Below are 24152 nucleotides of genomic sequence, written 5' to 3'. Positions count from 1 at the left end.
ATAGAAAACAAACTTACAGTTACCAAAGGGGAAGGGAGAACAGGGGTATATGGGGAGTGTGGGATTAACAGAGGCACACTACTATATATAAAATAGAGGAACAAGAAGGGTCTACTGTATAACACAGGGAGCTATATTCAATATCTTGTAATAAACTATAATGGAAAAGAATCAATAAAAGAATATAGACATATACATATATATATATGTATAACCAAATCACTTTGCTGTACACCTGAAATGAGCACAATATTGTAAATCAATTATACTTCAATAAAAGTAAAAATTTTTTAAATTTTAAAAATGAATGGATAGGTAGACAATGACTTGATACATGATAAATGAGTGGGAAAAGACTTTTGAGAGGATAATTTGCAATAACTTCTCTGCTAATTATTTACATAGTAAATCCCAATCTGAGGTCACCTGAGCACAAGGGGAATAGAATGGTATCACCTGGGGTTCTTGAGCTGTTTTTTTTTTTTAAATGTTTAGCCAAAATCATATCTTTACCTGATTTGAGTAAGTGCAATGAGTGGGCACCAGAAAGCCTCTTAAGCTAAAAAAGAAAACAAAAAAAAAACCAACTATGGTTTACAACTTGGCCCATTGCATGTTTCTATTCTTTGTCAAAATCAGTTAGAAAACTATTTTTTAAAGGACCTAACTGCTTATTGTTTAAAACACATACAAACAAACAAAAAGCTAACTCACACAGGGATTTTAAAAAATTAAAAGCAGTGAGACCATTTCCAGATACCAGGACATCCAGCCCAATTTATTAGAAAATAGCTGAATACGCATAGGAGCTATATCATCATTCTCCCTTTTGAACTTGTCTAGAGATGACAAGAATCTAAAGACCCTGTGTTTAAAAATGTGACTCACTTCATTTTAAGAAATACTTATCAAATACCAACTTTATTTCAAGAGCTAGAGAAACATTCCACAGATGAAAGACTGGCTATTCTGGGCCATCAACGGGTAAAATGAAAATTCAAAGTTCGTTTCCGGTATTATAGGCTCAGAAATGTAGGAGAAGGGATCAACAGCTATATAGCTCTTACTATGTACCAGGCAGTAGCCCAGGCATTTTACATTGACTTCTACAACAAATCAGTGTGATAGAGATTTTCCTTTATTTTAACAGCTGAGAAAACCATGACTCAGATTTTGATTGACTGCTCTGAGGACACACAGCTGATAAGTAGCAGAGCAGTACTTCAAACCCTGTTTTGTTTGACTCCAAAACCCCTGCTCTTTCCACAATGGCAGGCTGCATCTCACTATTTCATATTGCCCTTGCCTCCTATCTTCCTCTGCATTACAAGTTGCCTACAACAACATTGTCTCCCAAGGCAGGATTTTAGGGCAGTGATATTTACTAGAGCCATAAGTGTGTCTTAGTTCAAGGTCTTATCAAGGGCATTCAGACCTTTTGCAGGCACACCCTCTAATCAATTTGTAGAGAAAAAAAATCTATGTATCTTATATATTCTTAGGTTGACATCTAGATTATTCATCATAAGTTTAAACAGTTGCAAAGGATGTAATTTCTGGAATATGGTAAATATTGACATTTAAAATAAAACTATCCAATTACTCATTTAAACGTATCCAATGGAATCTGAATACCATAGTGATTTGTTACTCATAACCATGTATTTAAAAAATAAATGGCTAAACTCTTCTTTCTTTAAGGGCAGAGAGTTTACACCATTCCTTGCTCTCCTTGAATTCTTATTTGCATTCCACATCCCCACAGGATTTTACCCTAACGTTATAAATTTTTTGTGTTTTAAAGTCTTTATAAATTATTGATTACCTTATATTTCTTCATAACAAAAGTATAAATTGAATTTTAATTTTTTATTTTCTGTGGCCAGAAGGTAATAAATGTTGAAACATTTCTTCTGAATACCGTTATTATTCAATTATTAGCAGTACAAAACTGCTCAAAAGAACACAAATATAATACAAATTTTGATAAATAACAATTAAGCATAAAAATACATTTTTACTGGAAATGAATGCATTTCTTAAAGATGTTAGTGGGGCTTTTCTTCCAGCTAGTTATTATAGCCACAGAATATTGAGTAATATTCAGGAACAAGATTCAGCATCAATTATATATTTAGTTTCCATTTTTATAAAAGCACTAAGAAAACTTTTTCATATCAATAAGCATATGTGAATGAATACAGTTTTATTATGTCATTGTCACTCAATTTCCTTGAACTCTGAGTTAATGTCAAAAAGTTATACAATGATTTTTCATAATATTTTTAGGGAATTCCCTGGAGGTCCAGTGGTTAGGACTCTGAACTTTCACTACTGAGGGCCCAGGTTCAATCCCTGGTAAGGGAATTAAGATCCCACAAGCCACATGGTGCAGGCAAAAAAGCTTAAAATAAAAAAATAATATTTTTAGGGACTTCCCTGGTGGTCCAGTAGTTAAGACCCCGCACTCCCAACGCAGGGGGCCCGGGTTCCGTCCGTGGTCAGGGAACTAGATCCCGCATGCCGCAACTAAGAGTTTGCCTACTGCAACTAAAGATCCCGCATGCCACAAGGAAGATCCCACACGTGGCAGTGAAGATCCCGTGCCACAACTAAGACCCAGCAGAGGCAAATTAATTAATTAATTAAAAATAAAAAGATTGGTTCAACCTCATTAAAAATAATAATATTTTTAACAATCTGAAAACTTGCTTCGGTTCTCTTTAAACTTTATTGAAGGCAAGTAATTAGAAACCACATGACTTAGAAAAGGATTTTTACCCAAGATTACAGTCATTCAGTTTCTCAATTCCTGGAAAGTAATACTGTGGTAGGAAGCTTCTGAGATGGCCCCCAATGATACCCACTTCCTGATATTTGAATCCTATGCAGTATTCTCCCCTTGAGTGTGGGCTAGACCTATGGACGCCTAACAAATAGATTATGGCAAAAGTGATGTCACTTGAGAGATTAGGTTATAACAATGGCTTTTCTCTCTCACATCCTCGGAGGGAAGCATGCTGCCATTTTATGAGCTGGCTGATGGAGAGGCCCACTCCAGAAAGAACTGAGAGAGGTCTCTGGCCAATATGCCAGCAATGGACTATGGTCCTCAGTCCAACAGCCCACAAGGAACTGAATCCTGTCAACAACCATACAACCATGCAAGCGAGCTTGGAACAGAATACTCTCTCAGTTCACGCTTCTGATGAGACCCCACCTCTGGCCAACAACTGGATTATACCATTGTAAGAGATCTTGAGCCAGAGGCACACAACTTGCCACACCCAGATTCCTGACCCACAAAAACTGTAAGATAATAAATATTTGTTGATTTAAGGTGCTAAATTTGGGGACAAAACCAAAAAGTCTTTACTAAGACTTGCCAAATAATTATTAAATGTACCAGTTACTGTTTTACCTAGAGGCACTTTGTTTAACCCAACATACTAAACAGAGTTCATGGAATGAAAAATAGAAATTTTATGAATTTTAATACAGCTTAACCAATAGAGCATTCTTTATGACATGCTTTTTTCTTATCACATTTTAAATATAATTTTACCAAAATTTTGGAGCTTCAGATTTAGCAATTGATAAAAAAGATCTGTCATATAACCTAACTAGCAAAGCCAGTCATCATTTCCAAATCAACTGGATAAATCATATTTCTTTTGTCTCAAAAAGGATGACTTGGGCTTCCCTGGTGGCTCAGTGGTTAAGAATCCACCTGCCAATGCAAGGGACACGGGTTCGAGCCCTGGTTCAGGAAGATCCCACATGCCACGGAGCAACTAAGCCCATGCGCCACAACTACTGAGCCTGCGCTCTAGAGCCCGTGAGCCACAACTACTGAAGCCCACGTGCCTACAGCCTGTGCTCCGCAACAAGAGAAGCCACCGCAATGAGAAGCCCCCGCACCACAACGAAGAGTAGACCCCGCTCGCCGCAACTAGAGAAAGCCCATGTGCAGCAACGAAGACCCAACGCAGCCAAAAATAAATAAATTAATTTTTAAGAAAAGGATGACTTCATTTTTCAATTCAATAAGTATATCAATACTTATTCCTATGATGATCATTTCACTTGTAAATTCTAACACTAGGATGGACAAATTAAAAGATAGGTAGATGGATAGATAGATAGATAGATAGATAGATAGATAGATAGATAGATAGATAGATAGATGGTAGCTAGAGCATGCAGGCTTCTTATGAGTTTGTCATCTGGATGAAATAAAGTGAGTTCAGTATTTCTTTTAGCCCTACCTTTTTGCTTTACTTTCACAGAATTCTCTCTGAGTGATTTATTTATTTTTTTTTATCTTTGACAATAGCTGGAGAATGGAGAGGTGAGGTTGTTAAAACTGTCATCACTCCTGCCATCCCAGTATAAATGACCTCAAAACTCCAACATCAGCCTGTTTCTAATGCCAAGCCTCACTCTTAGTTTTTTTTTAAAATAAATTTATTTACTTGTTTGTTTTTATTTTTGGCTGTGTTGGGTCTTCATTGCTGCGTGCGGGCTTTCTCTAGTTGTGGTGAGCAGGGGCTACTCTTCGTTGCGGTGCACAGGCTTCTCATTGTCGTGGCTTCTCTTGTTGTGGAGCGCGGGCTCTAGGCACCCGGGCTTCAGTAGTTGTGGCTCGCAGGCTCTAGAGCGCAGGCTCAGTAGTTGTGGCGCATGGGCTTAGTTGCTCCATGGCATGTGGAGTCTTCCTGGGCCAGGGATTGAACCCGTGTCCCCTACATTGGCAGGAGGATTTTTAACCACTGCATCACCAGGGAGGCCCCCCACTCTTAATTCTTAAATAGGCAAAATATATGAATCAACATTTCTCCAAATAAGATACACAAATGGCTGATGAGCACATGATAACATGCTCAATGTCATTCAGCATTAAGGAAATGTAAATCAAAACCAGAATGAGATACAACGTCATACCCACTTGCATGACTACAAAAAAAAACATGAACTGTGACAAGTTTTGGTGAGGATGTGGAAAAATCGGAACTCTTATACATTGCTGGTGGGAATGTAAAATGGTGCAGCCACTTTAAAAAATAGTGTGACAATTCCTCATAAAGTTAAAAGTAGGGTTAGTATATAACTGAGCAATTCCACTCCTAGGTATGTCCCCAAGAGAATTAAAAATATATATCCACACAAAAACTTGCACACAAATATTCATAGCAGCATTATTCATAATAGCAAAGTGGAAACAACCCAAATGACCATCAACTGATGAACAGATTAAAAAGATGTAGTATATCCATACAATGAAATATAATATTATTCAACCATAGGAAAGAATGAAGTATTGACAGATGCTACAACATGGATGAACCTTGAAAACATGCTAAGAGAAAGAATCCACACACAAAGGACAAATATTATATAATTCATTTATATGAAATGTTCAAAATAGACAAATCCGCAGAAACAAAAGTAGATTAGTGGTTGATAGGGGCTCTGGAGAGGGGAGGGAGTGCTGGGAATTGACTGCTAATGGATACAGGGTCTTTTAGGAGTGATAAAAATGTTCTAGAATAGACAGAGGTGACGGTTTCTCAACTCTGTAAATGTATTCAAAACTACTGAATTGTATGCTTTAAAAGATGAGGACAGCAACATTGTTATCTGTGATATCTAAGAAACCACTGCCTAACATAAGGTCATGAAAATTATTCCTATGTATTCTTCTGAGAGTTTATTTTATGGTAACAGCTTTATTGAGATATAATCCAGATACCATAAAATTCATTTTTAAAAGCATACAATTCATGTTGTTTAAGGGTACAAACTTGCAACTAGTAGTAAGTCCTAGAGATCTAATGCACAAATATTTTTGATAACTGTATTGTAATAAATATTACCATGTTTTAACTGTATTGTAATAAATATTACCATGTTTTAAAAATATTTTTGATAACTGTATTGTAATATAATTTCTTTCTATGGTAATTCCATATATTTTGTTTTCATGTAGCCCAATTTATCTTTGAACTACTTGAAATTATTTAACTAACAGGAACGCTAAAGAGAGGATGAGTGTTAGCGCTCTTTGTTATATATTCATTTTATATATTTAAAGTAGAGTTATGTGTGCATATAAAATTTATTACTCTAATCATTGCAGCAACTCTTCCAATTCTCAAGTAACTTTGGGAGGAATTTATAATTTTACAATGCCTTAATAAAAGATGTTTCAACATCTCAAAAAAATGGTAATATATGTGCTTCTTTATTAACTCATGAAATAACAAAATCTAGCATTGAGTCTAATAAGTACCTTAAATTCAACCTAGAGCTTCGTTTTCCTTTTGAACTTGTTACTCACTTAACCCAAAGCCATTTAGTCCCTCCTAGAGAACATAGAGGTATCCCTGATTTATCCATTAAGAGCTGGCTAACAGCTGTTCAGATTCAGGCAATGGGCATCTCAGAAATCAACAGAATCCTCTACTTCAGTGGTTCTTTACCATTTGGGGGAGGGCAGATTCCTTTGAGAATATGATGAAAGCCCAGAAAAATGCAAAACACCCAATATTTCACATACAATTTTAATACATTTATTGACTTTGTTAACTTCATCCATAGAACCAGGTTTAAAAATCCCTATTCTGTGTGGTGCTGTTTTTGAACATGATCTGCTAATCCTTTAATATCATAGCTAAGCACTGCTACATTGGAGAGCAAAGTGAAAGTCTTCATAGAATATCTGAAAGGGCAAGGAGCAAATTCTAGGTTTCACTGACTGAATGTTCACTCAAAAACCACCCCAAGACAAATACTGTAAGGCATAGCTCTCCTTTTTAAGATCTCATGTGCTAGTAAAGAAATATTTTTTTCTCCCTTACACTGTGCACTTTTGACAGTGGAGACTATATTGTCTAACCCTCTTATTTGGCATTGTTTTAAGTTAAAAGTTTGTGGATATAAGTCACAAGTTAATGTGGCCTCTGAAACAAAGCTCTTACTGCTGTATACATATGATGGGGCCCAAGAATTTATTTTTAGAACATTTGAAAGTAAATTACCAATATCACACATTTCACACAAATATTGTCATATATATTCAACTACATTATCACAGTACCATATCTCACTCAAGAAATTTAACATTGATACACTATAATTATAATTTGGAGTCCATATTTAAATTTCCCTTGTCTTTTCAAATGTGTCATTTACAGATGATAAACTGCAAGAACATTGAAGATGTGTCACTATGCACACACAGAGCCACTAGCAAAGAGTGAGAGACTTACTGATTCAAGGCATTTAATGAAATCCCTGTGCAATCATTATCTGACTACGAGGCTAACAGAGACTTCAATGGCTGCACATAACAAAGAATACAGATTTTACAAAATCAGTCAAGGATAGTCACTAAACAAACACTAAAAACCGAACTCTAGAAGAAGGGGATCAGATTTCCAGAGTAATCATATTAAATTGTTTAAAATGTCTAGTTTCAGCAAAAAACTACAAAACATACACACACACACAGAAAGTATGGTCTGTACACAGGAAAAAAGATGTCATAGAAACAGTCCTTGAGGAAGCCCAGATGTTGGCTTTGGTAAAGACTGAACCAGCTATTTTAAATATCTTCAAATAACTAAAGGAAAACATCTAAAGAATTAAAGGAAAGTATGAGAATGATGTCTCACCAAATAGAGAATATTAATAAAGTGACAGAAATTATTTAAGAAAAGAATCAAATTGAATTTCTGGATTTGAAAAGTGCTATAACAGAATGAAAAATTCACTAGAAGGGCCTAACAGCAGATTTGAGCTGGCAGAAAGGATTAGCAAACTTGAAGATAATTCAATTACCATTGTCTAGACTGAGGATCAGAAGAAAAAACAGGATGAATAAAAATGAACAGAGCTTAAGAGACCTGTGAGACACCATTAAATGGCCAACATACACATAATGGGAGTCTCAGAAGTAGAAAAGAGAAAAAAAGAACAGAAAGGATATTTGAAGAAATAATGAGTAAAAACTTCTCAAAAATAGTCTACATATCCAAGAGCTCAAATATTTCCTAATAGGATAAACACAAAAAAATTCACTTCTTAGTCAACCTCTCAAAGACAAAGAAAAAATCTTGAAAGCAGGAAAATTAAAAGATAACTGATTTCCCATCAGAAACAATGGGCACTAGAAGTCAGTGTGATGACATATACAAAATGTTTAAAGCAAAAGACTGACAACCAAGAATTCTTTATCCAGCAAAAATATCCTTAAATGAGGGAAAAATAGACATTGTCAAGTACACAAAGACTGAGAGAAATAATGGCCAGAAGACCAGTCCTACAAGAAATGCTAAAAAGAGTTCTTCAGGCTGAAATGAAAGAACACTAGAGAGTAGGAAGAAAGAAAGAAAGAAAGAAAGAAAGAAAGAAAGAAAGAAAGAAAGAAAGAAAGAGCACCAGAAAAGGTAATTGCATAGATAAATATAAAAGACAACACAAATCTTATTTGGGGGGAACTTTTTTTTCTCTCTAACTTGAAAGATAACTGCATAATTCAATAATTATACGAGTGTTTTGATGGGGTTATAATGTATAATATATAAAGGAACAGTTTGTATATCAGTAATAGCACAAAGGAGGAGGGAAGGAATGGAGCTATATGGTTGCAAAGTTTTTACATATGATTGGAGTCAGGTTGGTATTAATCCAAAGCAGATTGTATTTTAAGATGTCAATTGTAATCCCTGAGCCAAGCACTAAGAAAATAATTATTTAATATAGTAAATTAAACAAGAGAATTAAAAGGTATATTAGAAAATATCTATTAACACAAAAGAAATCAATAATGGAGGAATAGAGGAACAAAAAAGACATGCAACATATAGAAAATGGCAAAATGGCAGATGTAAATCCTACTTTATCAGTAATTACTTTAAATGTAACTAGATTAAGCAAATCAGTTAAAAGGCAGAGATTGCCAGACTCTGTATAAGAGACACACATGTTCTAACTGTATGCTGTCTACAAGAGACACATTTTAGATTCAAAGATACAAATAGAATGTAAGTAAGAGTGGGAAAAGATATATGATGCAAACAGTGACCAAAAGAGAGCTAAGTGGCTATAATAATTATCAGACAAAATAGAACTTAAGACAAAATTTGTTACTAGAGAAAACAAAGGACATTTTATAACTATAAAAAGGTGAATCTATCATGAATATTTAACAATTATTAACACATTTCCACCTATCTACAGAGCTGAAAAATACATGAAGCAAAAACTGACAGAACTGAAGGGAGAAATAGAAATTTAACAATAACAGTTGAAGAATTTATTACCCCACTTTCAGTAACAGACAGAACTAGATAAATGACCAAAAAGGAAATAGAATACTTGGACAACACTATAAGCCAACTAGACCTAATGGACATCTATTTATAGAACATGTCATACAACAACAGCAGAATATATGTTCTTCTGAACTGCACATGGAATATTCTCCAGGATAGATTATATGTTAGCTCATAAAATAAACCTCCCTAATTTTTTTAAAGGATTGAAATAATAAAAAGTATGTTCTGCAAACATACTTGGGAATATAATGAAATTAAATTAGATATCAAAAACAAAATAAAACTTCAGAAATTCACACATAAATGGATAGTAGAGAAGACACTGCAAAATAACCACTAGTTCAAAGAAGAAATCACAAAGGAAGTTAGAAAATACTTTGAGATGAATGAAAGGGAGAGTACAGTATATGCCAAGCTTCCTCAGAAACATTTATAATTGTAAATCTTATGTTAAAAAGGAAATAAGATTTCAAATCAATAACTTAAATTTCCACCTTTATGAAACTAGAAAAAGAACAGCAAACTAAGTTCAAAGCAAGCAGAAAGAAAAACATAGTAAATTGTTTATTAGTAAAATATTTATAGATTTAGCTCTCCATATTTAAGTCATGACTCATTTTGAGTTAACTTTTGTATTTGTGTGAAGTAAGGATCAAGATTCTTTTTCTTTTCTTCTTGTGGAAGTCCAACTATTCCAAGACAATTTGTCGAAAAGAAAAGATTATCCTTTCCAAGTTGAATTGCCTTGACACCTTTCTTGAAAGTCAATTGTATATATGCATATGCATGCATTTATTTCTGGACTGTCTTGTTTTGTTCCATTGATCTTCAATGCCAATTTGTTCTTTTTCAAAATTAACTACTTTACATCTTTTGTATTTATATATAAATTTGAGAAGCAGCTTGTCAATTTCTTCAAAAATGCCAACTGAGATTTGACTGAAATTGTATTGAATCTCTAAATCAATTTGGAAAGAATTGCCATCCTAACTATATTTAGTCTTCCAATTCATGAATATGCCGTATCTCTATATTTATTTAAGTCTTCTTTAATTTATCTCAGTAATCTTTCACAGTTTTCAGTGTTAAAAAACATGTATATTTTTGTCATACTTATTCCTAAGGATTTTATATTTTAAATGAAACTGTTTTTAAATTAATATTTCCTCATTGTTTATTGCTGCTATATAGAATATGACTGATTTGTAACTGGTTCTGTTTGATAGATTTTTTTCTTCTCATTATGTGTCATATTTTCCTGCTTCTTGGCATTTGTGATAAATTTTTATTGGATACCAGACATTGTGAATTTTACCTTATTGGGTGCTGGCTATTTTTGTAGTGTTTTAAATATTCTTGAGCTTTATTCTGGAAATAGTTTGATCCCACTGAGGCTTGCTTTTAAGCTTTGTTTGGCAGAACTAAATACACCTTTAGTCTAGGGCAGTTCTGTACAATAAAAATTTTATGCAAGTCACAAATATGTGCCACATATGTTACATTTTCTAGTAGCCACATTAAAATATAGTGAAGAGAAACTGGTAAAATTAATTTTAATTATATATAAATACATTACATATATATTATTTTGATACCCAAACCAGAAAAAACAGTACAGAAAATTAAAAGTTATAGACCAATATCTTTTATGAACATAGACATGGAAATCCTCAACAAAGCATTAGCATATTGAATCCAGCAATGTATAAAAAGAACACACCATAACCAAATGGGATTTATCCCAGGAATGCAAAGTAATCCATTATATTAATAGTCAAAAGAAGCAAAACCCTATGATCACATCAATTGATGCAGAAAAAGTGTCTGACAAACTTCAACATACATTTATGATTTTTTTTTAAAAATGTCTTGGCAAACTTGGAATAGAATGTAACTTGCACAACCTGAACCACAGAACCTACAGCTGACTAAATGGTGAAAGATTGAAGGCTTTCTAAGATCAATTAAAAATGTATATCTGCTTTCAGTACTTCTATCCCACATTGTACTGGAGATCCTAGACAATGCAATAAGGGAAGGAAAAACATTAAAGCCATACAGATTGGAAAGGAAGAATAAAACTATCTCATGATTCTGTATAAAGAAAACCCTAAAGAATCTATTAAAAACTTGATAGAATAAAAAAATGAATTTAGCAAGGCCACAGACTACAAGGTCAATACACAAAAATCAACCATATACTAACAATAAACAATTGGAAAGAAATTTTAAAAGACAGTACCATTGTAAATTGTTGCAAAGGAAATGTAATACTTAGGTATAAGCTTAACAAATCATTACAGGACTTACACAGTAAAAACTACAAAACATGGATGAAAGAAATGACATACTCTGTTCATGGATTGGAAGATTCAGCAGAATAAATATGCTTTCACTCAGCATAAGGTTTTCAAGGTTCATCCATGTTGTGGTATGTATCAATACTTCATTCCTTTTTAAGGCTGGATAATAATAATAATGTACCACATTTTGTTTACCCTTTTATCAGTTGATGAATATTTGGGTTGTTTCTACTCTTTGGCTATTATGAATAATGCTGCTGAACATTTGTGTACAATTCTTTGTGTAGAATGTGTTTTCATTTCTCTTGGGTATGTAGCAAGGAGTGCAATTGCTGGGTCGTATGGTAACTCTATGTTTAACCATTTGAGGAATTGCCATATTGTTTTCCAAAGTAGCTGCACCATTTCACATTCCCACAAGCAGTATGTGGATCTACAGATCCTCACCTACACTGGTTATTATTTGTCTTTTTAAAATTATTATATCTATCCTAGCAAGTATAAAATGGTATCTCATTGTGGTTTTGATTTGAGTATACCTAATGACCAATGATGTTGGGCATCTTTTCATGTGCTTGTTGGCCATTTGTATGTCTTCTTTCTGGAAATGTCTATTCAAGTGCTTTGCCCATTTTTAAATTGGTTTATTTGTATTTTTATTGTTGAATTATAATTGTTTTTTATAAAGGCACAAGTCCCTTACCAGACATATGATATTTAATTACTTTCTCTTATTCTGTGGGTTTTCTCTTCATTTTCTTCATGGTGTCCTTTGAAGTACAAAGTTTTTAACTTTGATTAAGTCCAATTTGACAATTTTTTTCCTTTTGTTCCTTGGCTTTTGGTGTCATCTCTAAGAAACCATTGTTTTACCCAAGGTCATGAGGATTTACTCCTAAATTTTCTTCTTAAAGTTTTATAGTTTTTATCTATTAAATTTAGTTCTGTGATTCATTCTGAGTTGAATTTTGTATGTGGTATGAGGTAGGAGTCCAACTTCATTCTTTTGAATGTGGATGGACAGTAGTCCCAGCAAGCCCAACTGATTGCCAAAGGTGCAAAAGCAACTCAGTGGAAGAACAATAGCCTTTTCAGCAAATGGCAAATAGATACCCACAGGCAAAACAAACAAACAAACAAACAAAAAATCCTCCATGTAAACTTCACTCCTTAAGCAAAAATGAGCTCAAAGTTGATCATAGAGCTAAATGCAAATCTTACAACTATAAAACTTGAAGAGGAAAACATAAGAGAAATCTTCATGACCTCGGGTTAGGTAAAGAGTTCTTAGACATAATACCAAAAGCATAATCCATTAAAAATTTGATAAATTTGACTTCATTGAAATTAAGACACTTTGCTCTATGAAAGACACCATTAAGGAAATGAAAAGATAACACGCAAACTGAGAGAACACATTTGCAATTTACATTCCTGACAAAGAGCTAGTATCCAGAATATATTTTAAAACTATCTAAGTCCACCTGTAAGCAAGCAAAGTACCCAATAAAAATGGGCAAAGGATCTGAACAGACACCTCACCACAGAGGATATCTATATAGCACATAAGCATATGAAAAGATGCTCAACTTCATTCTAATTTGGGAAATGCAAATTAAAATCATAATGAGATACCACTACTTAATCTGTTAGAATAGTTAAACTTTAAAAAACTTGACAAATGCTAAGAAGGATACAGAGCAAGTGGTGAGAATGAAAGATGGTATAGCCACTCTGGAAAAGAGTTTGGCAGTTTATTATAAAGTTAAATGTACACTTACTTCATGATCCAGCAATATCACTCCTAGATATTTAAGCCAGGGGAATTAAACTTATGTTCACAGAAAGACCTGTACATGAATGTTCACAGCAGCTTTATTCACAATTATTAAAAACTGGAAACAACCCAAATGTTCTTTAATGGGTGAATGAATAAGCAAACTGTGGTACATCCACACAACAAAAAACTACTCAGCGATAAAAGGGAATAGATTATCGATACATACAAAACCAGATGAATCTCGAAGATATTAATGCTGAGTGAAATAAGCCAGTCCCAGAAGGTTACCTACTGTATGATTCCATTTATATGACATTTTGGAAAAAGTAAACTAAAGGAATGGAGAATGGAGCAGTGGTTGCCAGGGGGGGTTCGAGAGAGTTTGATTACAAAGGGACAACATTATGGAATTTGGGGTGTTGATGGAACTGTTGTGTATCCTGATTGTGGTGGTGATTACATTAGTCCTTCCAGGTCTTAAAAATCCTAGAAATGTATGCCTGTGTGTGTGTGTGTGTGTGTGTGTGTGTGTGTATCTTAACTATGACAGTGCTTACACGGGTATATACACTCATCAAAACTCATTGAACACTTAAAATAGATGAATTTTACTCTGTGTAAATCATACCTCAATAATGTTGATTTTTAAAAAAAACAAAGTCTCTCCACACCAATCCTACTCCTTAAAAATAACTACTAATGACAATTTAGCGTGTACCTCTCTAGAACATGTAAGCATGTAATATAAAGGGGTTTTCAGTTGGATAAAGGGTATCATTTTACACAATATATATTGCTCTTTATCTTGCTTTTTTCACTTAGAGGTCTTATAAATATATGGACAAATGCATATATATGATATGTGTTTCTACATATAAAATGTTGATAGAGCTACTATATTTTTTAATAGTTTGATTATAAGTCATTTTGTGGATGTGACATCATTTATTTAAGCAGTCTCCCACTGTTGGATATTTAGGTTGTTGCCAGTTGTTTTGCTCTTACAAGCTGCAGTGCTAGCGGACAGCCCTGCGCATACATCTTTTTGCAAGTATATGGATAAGATAAATTTCTAATTGTAGGATTACTGCATCGTAAGGTAAGTGTAATTTGGATTTTTATAGCTACTGACAGATTGCCCTCTGTAGAAGCAAGTAGAACTTTGAGAATGAGTCAGGGGTGCATTTTGCATTTTCCCATCCCAAATCACTGAACTTCTCTCTTTCATAGGATCATGCCGATATTGAGTGGAAGTTTGCAAGGACGAAGCTCTGGATGAGTTACTTCGATGAAGGCGGCACCTTGCCACCTCCTTTCAACATCATCCCCAGCCCCAAGTCATTTCTATACCTTGGTAACTGGTTCAACAACACCTTCTGCCCCCAAAGAGACCCTGATGGTAGACGGAGAAGGCACAACTTGAGAAGCTTCACAGTAAGGCTTTTAAAAATTATGTTTCTTTGTAAACACAACTGTTTTCTCCTTTTCCTCCTTTGTAACATTCCCTATCTTGAACATCTTAAAACTACTCCAACCTACAGATGCTTTGGGGGTTTTTCAGGCAGTAGCTCCTGTGTCATGTTCCAGTCCTAACGTTTAGAAATATATTCGAGTGGAAGGGCTGCTGGGAGACTGCTGATGTAACCTCTCTTGTCCGTTTTCAATGACAGGAACGCCATGCTGACAGCCTGATACAGAATCAACATTACCAGGTAAAGCTTCTTCATAGGGACTAAGCACAATAGTTCTTGGTCAGTTGTGTGAACTTGGACAAATCACTTACCCTCACTGATCCTCAGTTTCCTCGTCTGTAAAATAAGGATGATAAAACTTAAACTGTAGTTGTGAGAACTGAGTGGCGAGTATGTATATATGGTTGTGTGTTTGTGTGTGTGTGTGTGTGTGTGTGTGTGTGTGTGTGTCCTGGCACAGTGCCTGACACATTGCATTAAGTGGTAGCTATCATCATCACCATTACTAACACAAAGCAGGGTGACTATGTGTATACCATTCCCAGAGGCTAAGTTAAAAGAGGCCACCCCTGTAAAGGAGAAGTATAGATTGCCTCTAAGAAAAAGTATCTTGATTATGTAATTAGTGGACATTGAAATCATCAGACTCTGTGACACTGAAGACTGACTTTCTCAACTTTATAAAAGGAAGAAAAACTCTCATCTTACTAGGAAGGTTCAAGTTTAATCTAGCCTAGAGGGAAAGGATATTGACGTGACCATTCAAGTATTATTCTGCTCTCATTATTCCATGAATGTGTATCCCTGTTTACCTTATGCTTGGGTGGAAAATTTTCCTTTCGGGTAACTTTGATCTCACTGGCCCACTCTGCCACCAAATTTGGACACATAATAAATTCTTCATTTATCCAATGGACTTAACTGGGGGGTTTTGTAGAAAATGCCTGGATCCTGTGAGGATTTTCCAATGCAAAGACAGTCTAAGCGTATTTTATTTCCTGTGTATGTTTCTTATTTTACTGAGAGTCCAAGAAGGAAACTGAATGCTTCTTCATGTTTTTGTTTAAATTCCAGGAAGTTATCAGGAATTTAGTCAAAAGATATGTGGCAGCTATGATAAGAAATTCCAAAACAAATGAGGGACTCACAGAAGAAAATTTTAAGGTAATTTGATCATAAAGTGGTTTAATTCTTCATTCACATTTCTTAAGCATCATTTAATCTTCACAGTGTTTGAGGTTTCTGCTGATGGAATTTCAACAGCCTGTAATACAGCAAAACCAGCTACAATTCTTATTCTCTCTCTTAGAATAGTCTGTCATCCAGTAGATGGATAGATTTTTACCAATGTCTGTCACACCACAATCAGCTTTATGAATAATAAAAATATACATTCTTTTAATATTCTGGGTTTTTCTCAGTATGGGAATTGAGTGCTTTAAATGATATGGCATGGGTGTGTGATGAGAAGAAAGATAGTGAAGGGAAGATGCCTAGAGATTTAAAGGCCTTCTTTAAATAAGATAAAGACAAAAATTCTATTATTAAATCTAACATTTATGAAACCCTACCATTACACATTTTTGGCTGTCACATTGGGATGCTATTGGCATCTAGTGAGTAGAGACCAGGGTTGTTGCTAAAAATCCTACAATGCACAGGACAGCTCCCTACAGCGAAGAATTACCACACTCAACATGTCAATTGGTTGAGAAACCCTATCCTAGAACACATATCTGTTTTCTAAGGAACATAAGAAGGCTGTTATCCTAATCCATAGACATAACTCATCAATTGAGGGCCTGCTATATGCCAAACACTCTGCTAGGTGCTGGGGCACAGTCATGAGCAAGATATAACCAGCCCCTACTCTCTCGTGGAGTCACACACAATAATAATAGAGGCGAATGACTGAGTATTCTAACAGGATCAACACAGGGTGCTGTAGAGACATAGAAATGGGGGGACACCCAACTGGGACTTGGGGATTCGAGGCAGGCTTTCCAGAGGAAGCCATGTTTAAGCTGAGGTTTGAAGGAAGAGCCAGATAAAACAGTTGGGGAGAAGAGTGTTCCAGACAGAGAAAACAGCACGTGCAAAGGCCCAGAGGCAAGAGAGAATATGTCCATACAGGTGGACAGTAAAAAGCCTGGGGAAAGAGCAGGAAGGAATGAAATGGGAGAGATAGACATGTACCAGACCTTGAAAAACCTTGTAGTCTGTGGTATGGCATTTTTCCTTTTTCCTAAGGTCAGCGACAAGTTACTAAAAAGTGTTAAGCAAGAGGACGACATGATCAGATATAAACTTTTCAAAGATGGTTTTTAAAAGCGTGATCTAGTATCTAGGCAGCCAGTTAGAGACAGAAGACATTTCACAGGCACTTGAATAAACAAGGTCCCCTGGCCCAAAACAGCAGTCTCATCTCCTGACATTCCACTTCCCTAGTTTTATTCCTGAGAGTCCTAAAAGCTTTTTCCTCTTCAGTAGTACTTTTTTTTTTACATCTTTATTGGAGTATAATTGCTTTACAATGGCGTGTTAGTTTCTGCTTTATAACAAAGTGAATCAGTTATACATATACATATGTTCCCATATCTCTTCCCTCTTGCGTCTCCCTCCCTCCCATTTAGATTCCAATGAGAGCCCTGCTCTAATACCCTCATTGTTGGTTACCACTTCAGTCTGTTGGCGTGCTCCTGATAGGTTCTGAAATCAACTTTACCAACTGCACATTTTTTTCCCAATGGCCCGCTCTGCCCACAGCATTGTTAATATGTTCTTCTTGTGCTTGAATAATGTGAGATTCTTCTGGTAGCTCATGTACCTTGTGATTTGCAGTGAGGCAAAACCTGGAACATTCCGAAGGATGCCCAATGTGCCTATTTTGAACTAAAGACCAAGCTTCTTAACATAACGTGTCTTCTCTCTTGCCCTAGGAATTAAAGCAGGACATTTCCAGCTTTCGATATGAAGTGCTTGACCTCTTAGGAAACAGGAAGCACCAAAGGAGAAGTTTTTCCACTAGCAGCACTGAACCCTCTCAGAGAGATGATACCAATGATGGCAGTGGCGGGGCTCGGGCCAAATCCAAGAGTGTCTCTTTCAATTTAGGCTGCAAGAAAAAAGCCTGCCATGGGCCACCTCTCATCAGGACCATGCCAAGAGTTGGTGGTGCCCAAGGGAAGTCAAAAGCTGAGTCATCAAGCAAACGCTCCTTCATGGGTCCCTCTCTCAAGAAACTGGGTCTCCTATTCTCCAAGTTTAATGGTCATATGTCTGAACCCAGTTCAGAGCCGATGTACACAATTTCTGATGGAATCGTTCAGCCGCACTATATGTGGCAGGACATCAAATATTCTCAGATGGAGAAAGGGAAAGCAGAGTCCTGTTCTCAAAGTGAAATTAACCTCAGTGAGGTAGAATTAGGTGAAGCCCGGGGCGCTGCTCAGAGCAGTGAATGCCCTCTAGCCTGTTCCAGCTCTCTTCACTGCGCATCCAGCATCTGCTCCTCAAATTCTAAACTTTTAGACTCCTCAGAGGATGTATTTGAAACTTGGGGAGAGGCTTGTGACCTGCTCATGCACAAATGGGGTGACGGACAGGAAGAACAAGTTACAACTCGGCTCTAAGTCAAGCCAGTATCACCTGTTCTGGAACTCAGAAAATTTCTAATTTCTTTGCTCTCAGAGGTGACATAGAATATGATTCCCTCACTGCCCCCCACTAGACAGGAGAGTGAAACTCCTCTTGTTTTCACCATCTTTTATAGCCACATTCTTCATTTTTTGTTCTTGTTATTATTATTACTATTATTTGCTTTTTTATACCTACAAACACTAAGTCCATTTCAAAACCAACTGAAGGGGTGTTTGCCCCTAATCAGCAGAGGTGCAGTCGGGTGCTTAACCCTTTGGCTTTGCTTTTCTTACCCTTGCTTCCTTGAAGCTCCAGGTGCCACTTTGCTACTGTCGCTGCCGCACAGATTCCTGACCTTCCTCAGGATCTCACACCATTTCCCCACAGGGCTGAGGGCTGTGCTCAGCAGTCCCCACCAGCTATCAGATAAGGCAAACTAACTTGCCTATCTTTGTTGCCCTTCAGTGCTCCATGCTGCCCATTCTGGTTCAATGAACAGCATCAAAGGGAAACTGAATAGACTCCAAAGAACTGTCAGCTTGTGGTTTCTAGGTATAACTGGACTTCGTGTTGTTTTTGCTTTTAAATACTACAACTTCTCCTTATCATGGGGGCTGTTGAATTTGTTTCTTAAAGATTTGTGAGTTTCCTAATGTATGCCAATGAATATTTACCCCATAGTATATGTCATATCTAATAAGTTAGTGAATTCCTTTCCTGTGTTTGTGTGTTTCAGTTAGCTTACTACATTTTAAAATTTGATAGTATCGAGATTAGTATTTAGGATATGTACTGTTTTTTAAAAACTTCTACTGTACTCTAATCAACAGTCACTACATCTCATACATTGGCAAGAAAAAATAATTAGCTGGTATATTTATAGGGTCCTATCTACTGTTGATAGTTTTAATCATCACTGCTATCAAAAGCATTTCTAAGATAAAAGCCTGGATTTGAAAATATTTTTTTAACAGAAAAATGACATCTTGTTGAGGTGTCAGAATCTGAAAACAGCACCTTCATTTTAATTAATTGCTTTCTGATAAAACAACAACAACAAAAAAACCAATTTTAGGTCTAGATAACTTGGTTCAAGTTGCAGTTTTAATGTTCAGTGGGGGAAGTGGAATTGCGTGTGTAAACTCATGTTAGACATACAACATAACAACCCTAGTGAATTCATGGAACTATAGACATGATCCAAATTCTACTGTCTTCAAAGAAAATTGCATTATACATCAAAACAAATTATTTTCCACAGCTTAGGAGTACCTCATCAGAACACATAGGTAAATGTTAAAAAATGAAGCCCATAATGCATATGGTCACCATGTTAGATCCAGTAACCATCAACTGATTACCTGCTAAACAAGGGCGGTTCTTCCCAATGTTAGCACAAAGGTATCCCCAACTTACACAATAACACATGACCTGAAATAGCCCAAGGTCTGGGTCCTGGTGATTAAATTAACGGGTAGCTCAAAAAAGTAAGAAACTTAATTAGTTGTCACCCTGTTCTTGTATTCAATAAATGTCAACAGTAATAGGAAACCATCTAAATTCACGTGTATACTTTCTGGCAAAATTAAGTGAAATGAAGCTTTCTCAAACAATGCAAATATGCTTCCAAAATAGTTTTTGACAGTGTAGTTTCTGTTATTTGAATTGATTCCCATTCTAGCCCTAACTTTGGTGACTAACAAAATATTCTACATGAAAAAGACACAAACTAGGGATGATGGGGAAACAAGAGGAGGTGTTGAAGAACAAAGCTCAGATCCAAGAAAAAGTGATCAAGAGAACAAGCTGCATCAGGACCCATTTGGTAAGACATTATCACAAAATAATTCCTCGATCATGCCTAACGTGATCATTTACTCAAATCCAACTTCTCTCCTGCTTCTCTAAGTGGGACTATCATAAGTGGCCCTGACATCAGTAACAGGTTACTTTCCAGAAGGAAGGTTTCTAAAGTTACAGAGTCAACTTTCTCAACTGTCAAATTCACTTTGAATAATAAATAGCACCTGGGCTACATCCCTAACTCATACTGATGGCACCAGAAACCAATACATGGCCCTATTTCATCAAAAAAAAAAAAAAGTATGTCTTTCTCACAAATGCATGTACTTGTGATGACCTAGGTTTCATTGTTCCGGCAGTTACTTTATCGATTTGTTGGAAAACAAGGGTAGCCAGAGATAGAGCCATGGTCCAAAATACACTCTTCTCTCAGTTATGTTCTAAAGAGAGAATATGTGTCAATCATAATAGCCAATCTCTACTACTGAAAGAAACCAGTGTCATATTTCATGGGCAGTACATTCCTTTTCAGATCTTCTCAGGGTTACTGTCTTTATGACTCGGGCTTAAGATTTCACTAGCTGTGCTGAGGCCTAGCTATGTTGGGGATTGAAGCCAGTTAGCTGTTAAAGCTAATCAGCTATTGTCCTAACTTCCGTGATGGTGACACCAACATTTTTATTAACTCTAACTCTAGTAGAAAGTAGGAAGGGAAGGAGATTTGTGTTCACCTCTCTAACCTCTGGATCAGCTACTATCAATAAAGATATTTCAAATCAAATGTTTAAGTATGTTCTCTGACCCCAGAGAAGGTATAAGCCAACTTGAGAGTAAATTTATAAACATAAAAGAGCTAAAAGAGAAACTTAGTGAGGATCTACTCAATTCTATCATCTTATTTTACAAATACAAAAAAAAAAAAAAGGAGGTCCAGAGAAGGATAATGACTTGCTCAAGGTCACAGAACCAGTCAATAAACCCAAATCTTCTAGATTATGGAAACAAGACATTTATTATTAAGCACACATATTATGTTATACATAGGAGATGTGGAAATGGATTGGCCACTATAGATATCTTTTTGTTCATTTGCCCAAAATGCCACGAACTCCACAAATTTCAGACTGACATATTTATACGTAAAGTTAAAAATGTGTTCCAAAGTCAAATACAATTATAAATGGTACAAGAATCATTTACTTTTTGTCTAAGTATCTATACCATGGTTCACCTCCATTACAGGTGAATTTCTTATCATTTCTGGCCACCTATTTTATTTGTTTGATTCCATCATAATTACATTAAAGCCTCCCTGATCATTAGTAAGGGTAAAAATATTATTGAATACAAAGAAAATGTCTGAATTATATTCAGAAATGGCCATTGTTGAAGTATGTCCTCCACTTCTAGCTTTAAATCCAGTGAAGTACAAAGAAAAAGGAATGATTCAAAATCATCATTTTTGGAAGATGCCAAATTTTATAGGCATATAAATCTCCAGGTTATACTTCTGTCCACTTATATGGAAATACTTGAAATTTTCTGGTTCTTTCTGCCTCTCATAGTAATTTTTCATTCCACTCTGACCTGATTTAGGAAATTTCAGCTAAGTCCAAAATATCTAAACATCTGTCTGCAATTTGATTAAAGACACACACACACACACACACAAACCCTACAGCCTCTACGTTTTGAATGACTTAAATAATGAACAAATACTTTTTCAATAAGAACTTTATAGTTATTATGGCAGTGTAAAACCTCCTCTGCAAATTTCATTGGGGACTTCACTGAAAAATATGAGTCGATACCTTAGCCAGATAATATAAATAACCATCTGATGTTCATATTGCCTTGTGGGTAAGACTCAAGTGGTGTTTTAACTAACAGTTTAAGTGGCCCAGACCTTGGTTTGTTCAACCATCAGGTGAAAAGTACTTGAAGTTAGGCAGACATTCTTTCTTGTTTAAAAGTACACAAGAAAAACTGATCGTGTTATTTTGGTAATCACATTTTCAAAACAGTGTTAATAGATAGCATGTATAGACACAGCCAACGTAAGTGGATGTAATTGTTTGGATCATTTAAAATACTCTTCACACCTACTTCTCAGCTCCCTCCAACCCCGAACCCTGTGGCTTTGCCTCAAACCTGTGTGTATTTTAGATTCTTTGGCTTGCTTTATCTAGATAATTGTTCCAAATATCCACTTTGTCGGTGTAGAACTAGGCATTGGGAACAGAGTACCCCAATTCAGTGTGAGCATTACTTTAGTACAGAGAAATGCTATTTCTACTGTATTTCCAATGACCCTTTCCATCACTTTTTCCAACAGATGTGCGTTTTGGCTTGCACTGTTTTGGGGATGTTTGTAAAAGTGAGAAGAACCTTGTCTGTGCACACACACACATGCAATGAAACTTAATAGCGTTTGATCGCTCTGGCTTGGCCTTTCATCCTTTTTTGGTAATTACTAAATCATTTTGAAGGGAGGGGGAGCAGGGAGAACTTCAATGGAAAGAAAATTCCTGAGATGTGATGAGGAATTGCTAAAATGAACTGCCAAAGCAGCATCCACTGTAGTACAACTGTTAATATTGAGAGCTCTCAGGATTTGGGGTTTCTGGTTTGAAGAATAAAGCTTGTAGGTCAGAAGAAAGAACCTACCTGTAAAAATAAAAATATATATTTTTGGTGAATTAAGTAAGTCTGTATACTTCGGATTTACTGCATACTTGAGATATGACTATTCATATGTTGATATGTGGCCTAGGATTTTCATCTGTATGCTGCATGGTGGTCCAGAGAAGAAGGTGCTGGTAGGCGGTTTTGAGAGCTTTAAGAAATGGAATGTTTATTAAGAAACAAAGGAGCTGATTGCTGGAATGATACAGGCAGCTGGCTAGTAGTATTTTTAAGCTCTGGAGTAGATTTATATCTTTTTTTTAACATCTTTATTGGAGTATAATTGCTTTACATTGTTGTGTTAGTTTCTGCTATATGTGTACATCTATCCCCATATCCCCTCCCTCTTGCGTCTCCCTCCCACCCTCCCTATCCCATCCCTCTAGGTGGTCACAAAGCACCAAGCCGCTGTTTCCCACTAGCTAGCTATTTTCCATTTGGTAGTGTATATATGTCAATGCTACTTGTTTACTGGATCTGAGTTGTGGTCTTTTCCTAAAGATATACCATCAGTGCTTGTGGTACTTGAGAGACATGTACATATTAAGAATTATTAATGTTTAAATATAAAATTAAGTGGAATGCCCTTATGCCAAAAGCTTATCTGATGTGAAAGTTGTGACAGCTCTGTAGAAACTTCCCATTGCTACACAAATGAAAGGCAATTTGTATAGTAACAAAAAGAGCCGGCAACTTTTGATCATCGTAATCAACCTTCATAAATCCATGACTGTGGCACGCATCTGCCCTAACCTCATCCCTCACCCTCAAAAAGAAAAGCCTTCTTTACAATGCCAAATGACTTGATAGAACCACAGAAGACTAAATGAAGAAATAATGGTCTACAGCGTGAATGCCATTTTCAGCAACGTGCAGAGTATTTTGCCCTTTGACTTTATCTATGAGCAGGTTCCAGAGCAACCTAACATCCCAGGATGTTCAACACATGCACATACTAAGACATCACCCTTGGTGGCAGTGTGCCTTTTATTTTGGCCTATGGTAGCCAACCATCTGCAAGTACAGTTAAGCTGGGCTTGGCCACTGTGTCTTTTGCCACAATGTTCAACATACCCCACAATATTCATTGCGACAGATTGCCTTCCAACCTAGAAACCCTCTTGACAGT

At 35.9% G+C, this 24152-nt stretch overlaps 1 protein-coding gene across 1 annotated transcript in view; it reads left to right on the top strand.

Moving 5' to 3' along the window:
- Positions 1-18528, top strand: part of TRPC5 (transient receptor potential cation channel subfamily C member 5) — a gene marked incomplete at both ends in the record, with an annotated part of 132928 nt that extends 114400 nt beyond the window's left edge. The window contains 4 exons of the mRNA XM_082681725.1: positions 14655-14858; positions 15095-15136; positions 15971-16060; positions 17836-18528. Coding sequence (XP_082537851.1) covers positions 14655-14858; positions 15095-15136; positions 15971-16060; positions 17836-18528 — 1029 coding nt within the window. The remainder of the gene's footprint in view (positions 1-14654; positions 14859-15094; positions 15137-15970; positions 16061-17835) is intronic.
- Positions 18529-24152: the final 5624 nt, after the last annotated feature.

The sequence above is a fragment of the Grampus griseus genome (genome assembly GCF_964374135.1).
Source record: "Grampus griseus genome assembly, chromosome: X".
NCBI classification, from domain to species: domain Eukaryota; kingdom Metazoa; phylum Chordata; class Mammalia; order Artiodactyla; family Delphinidae; genus Grampus; species Grampus griseus.
This window is presented reverse-complemented; position numbering and strand designations above follow the sequence as displayed.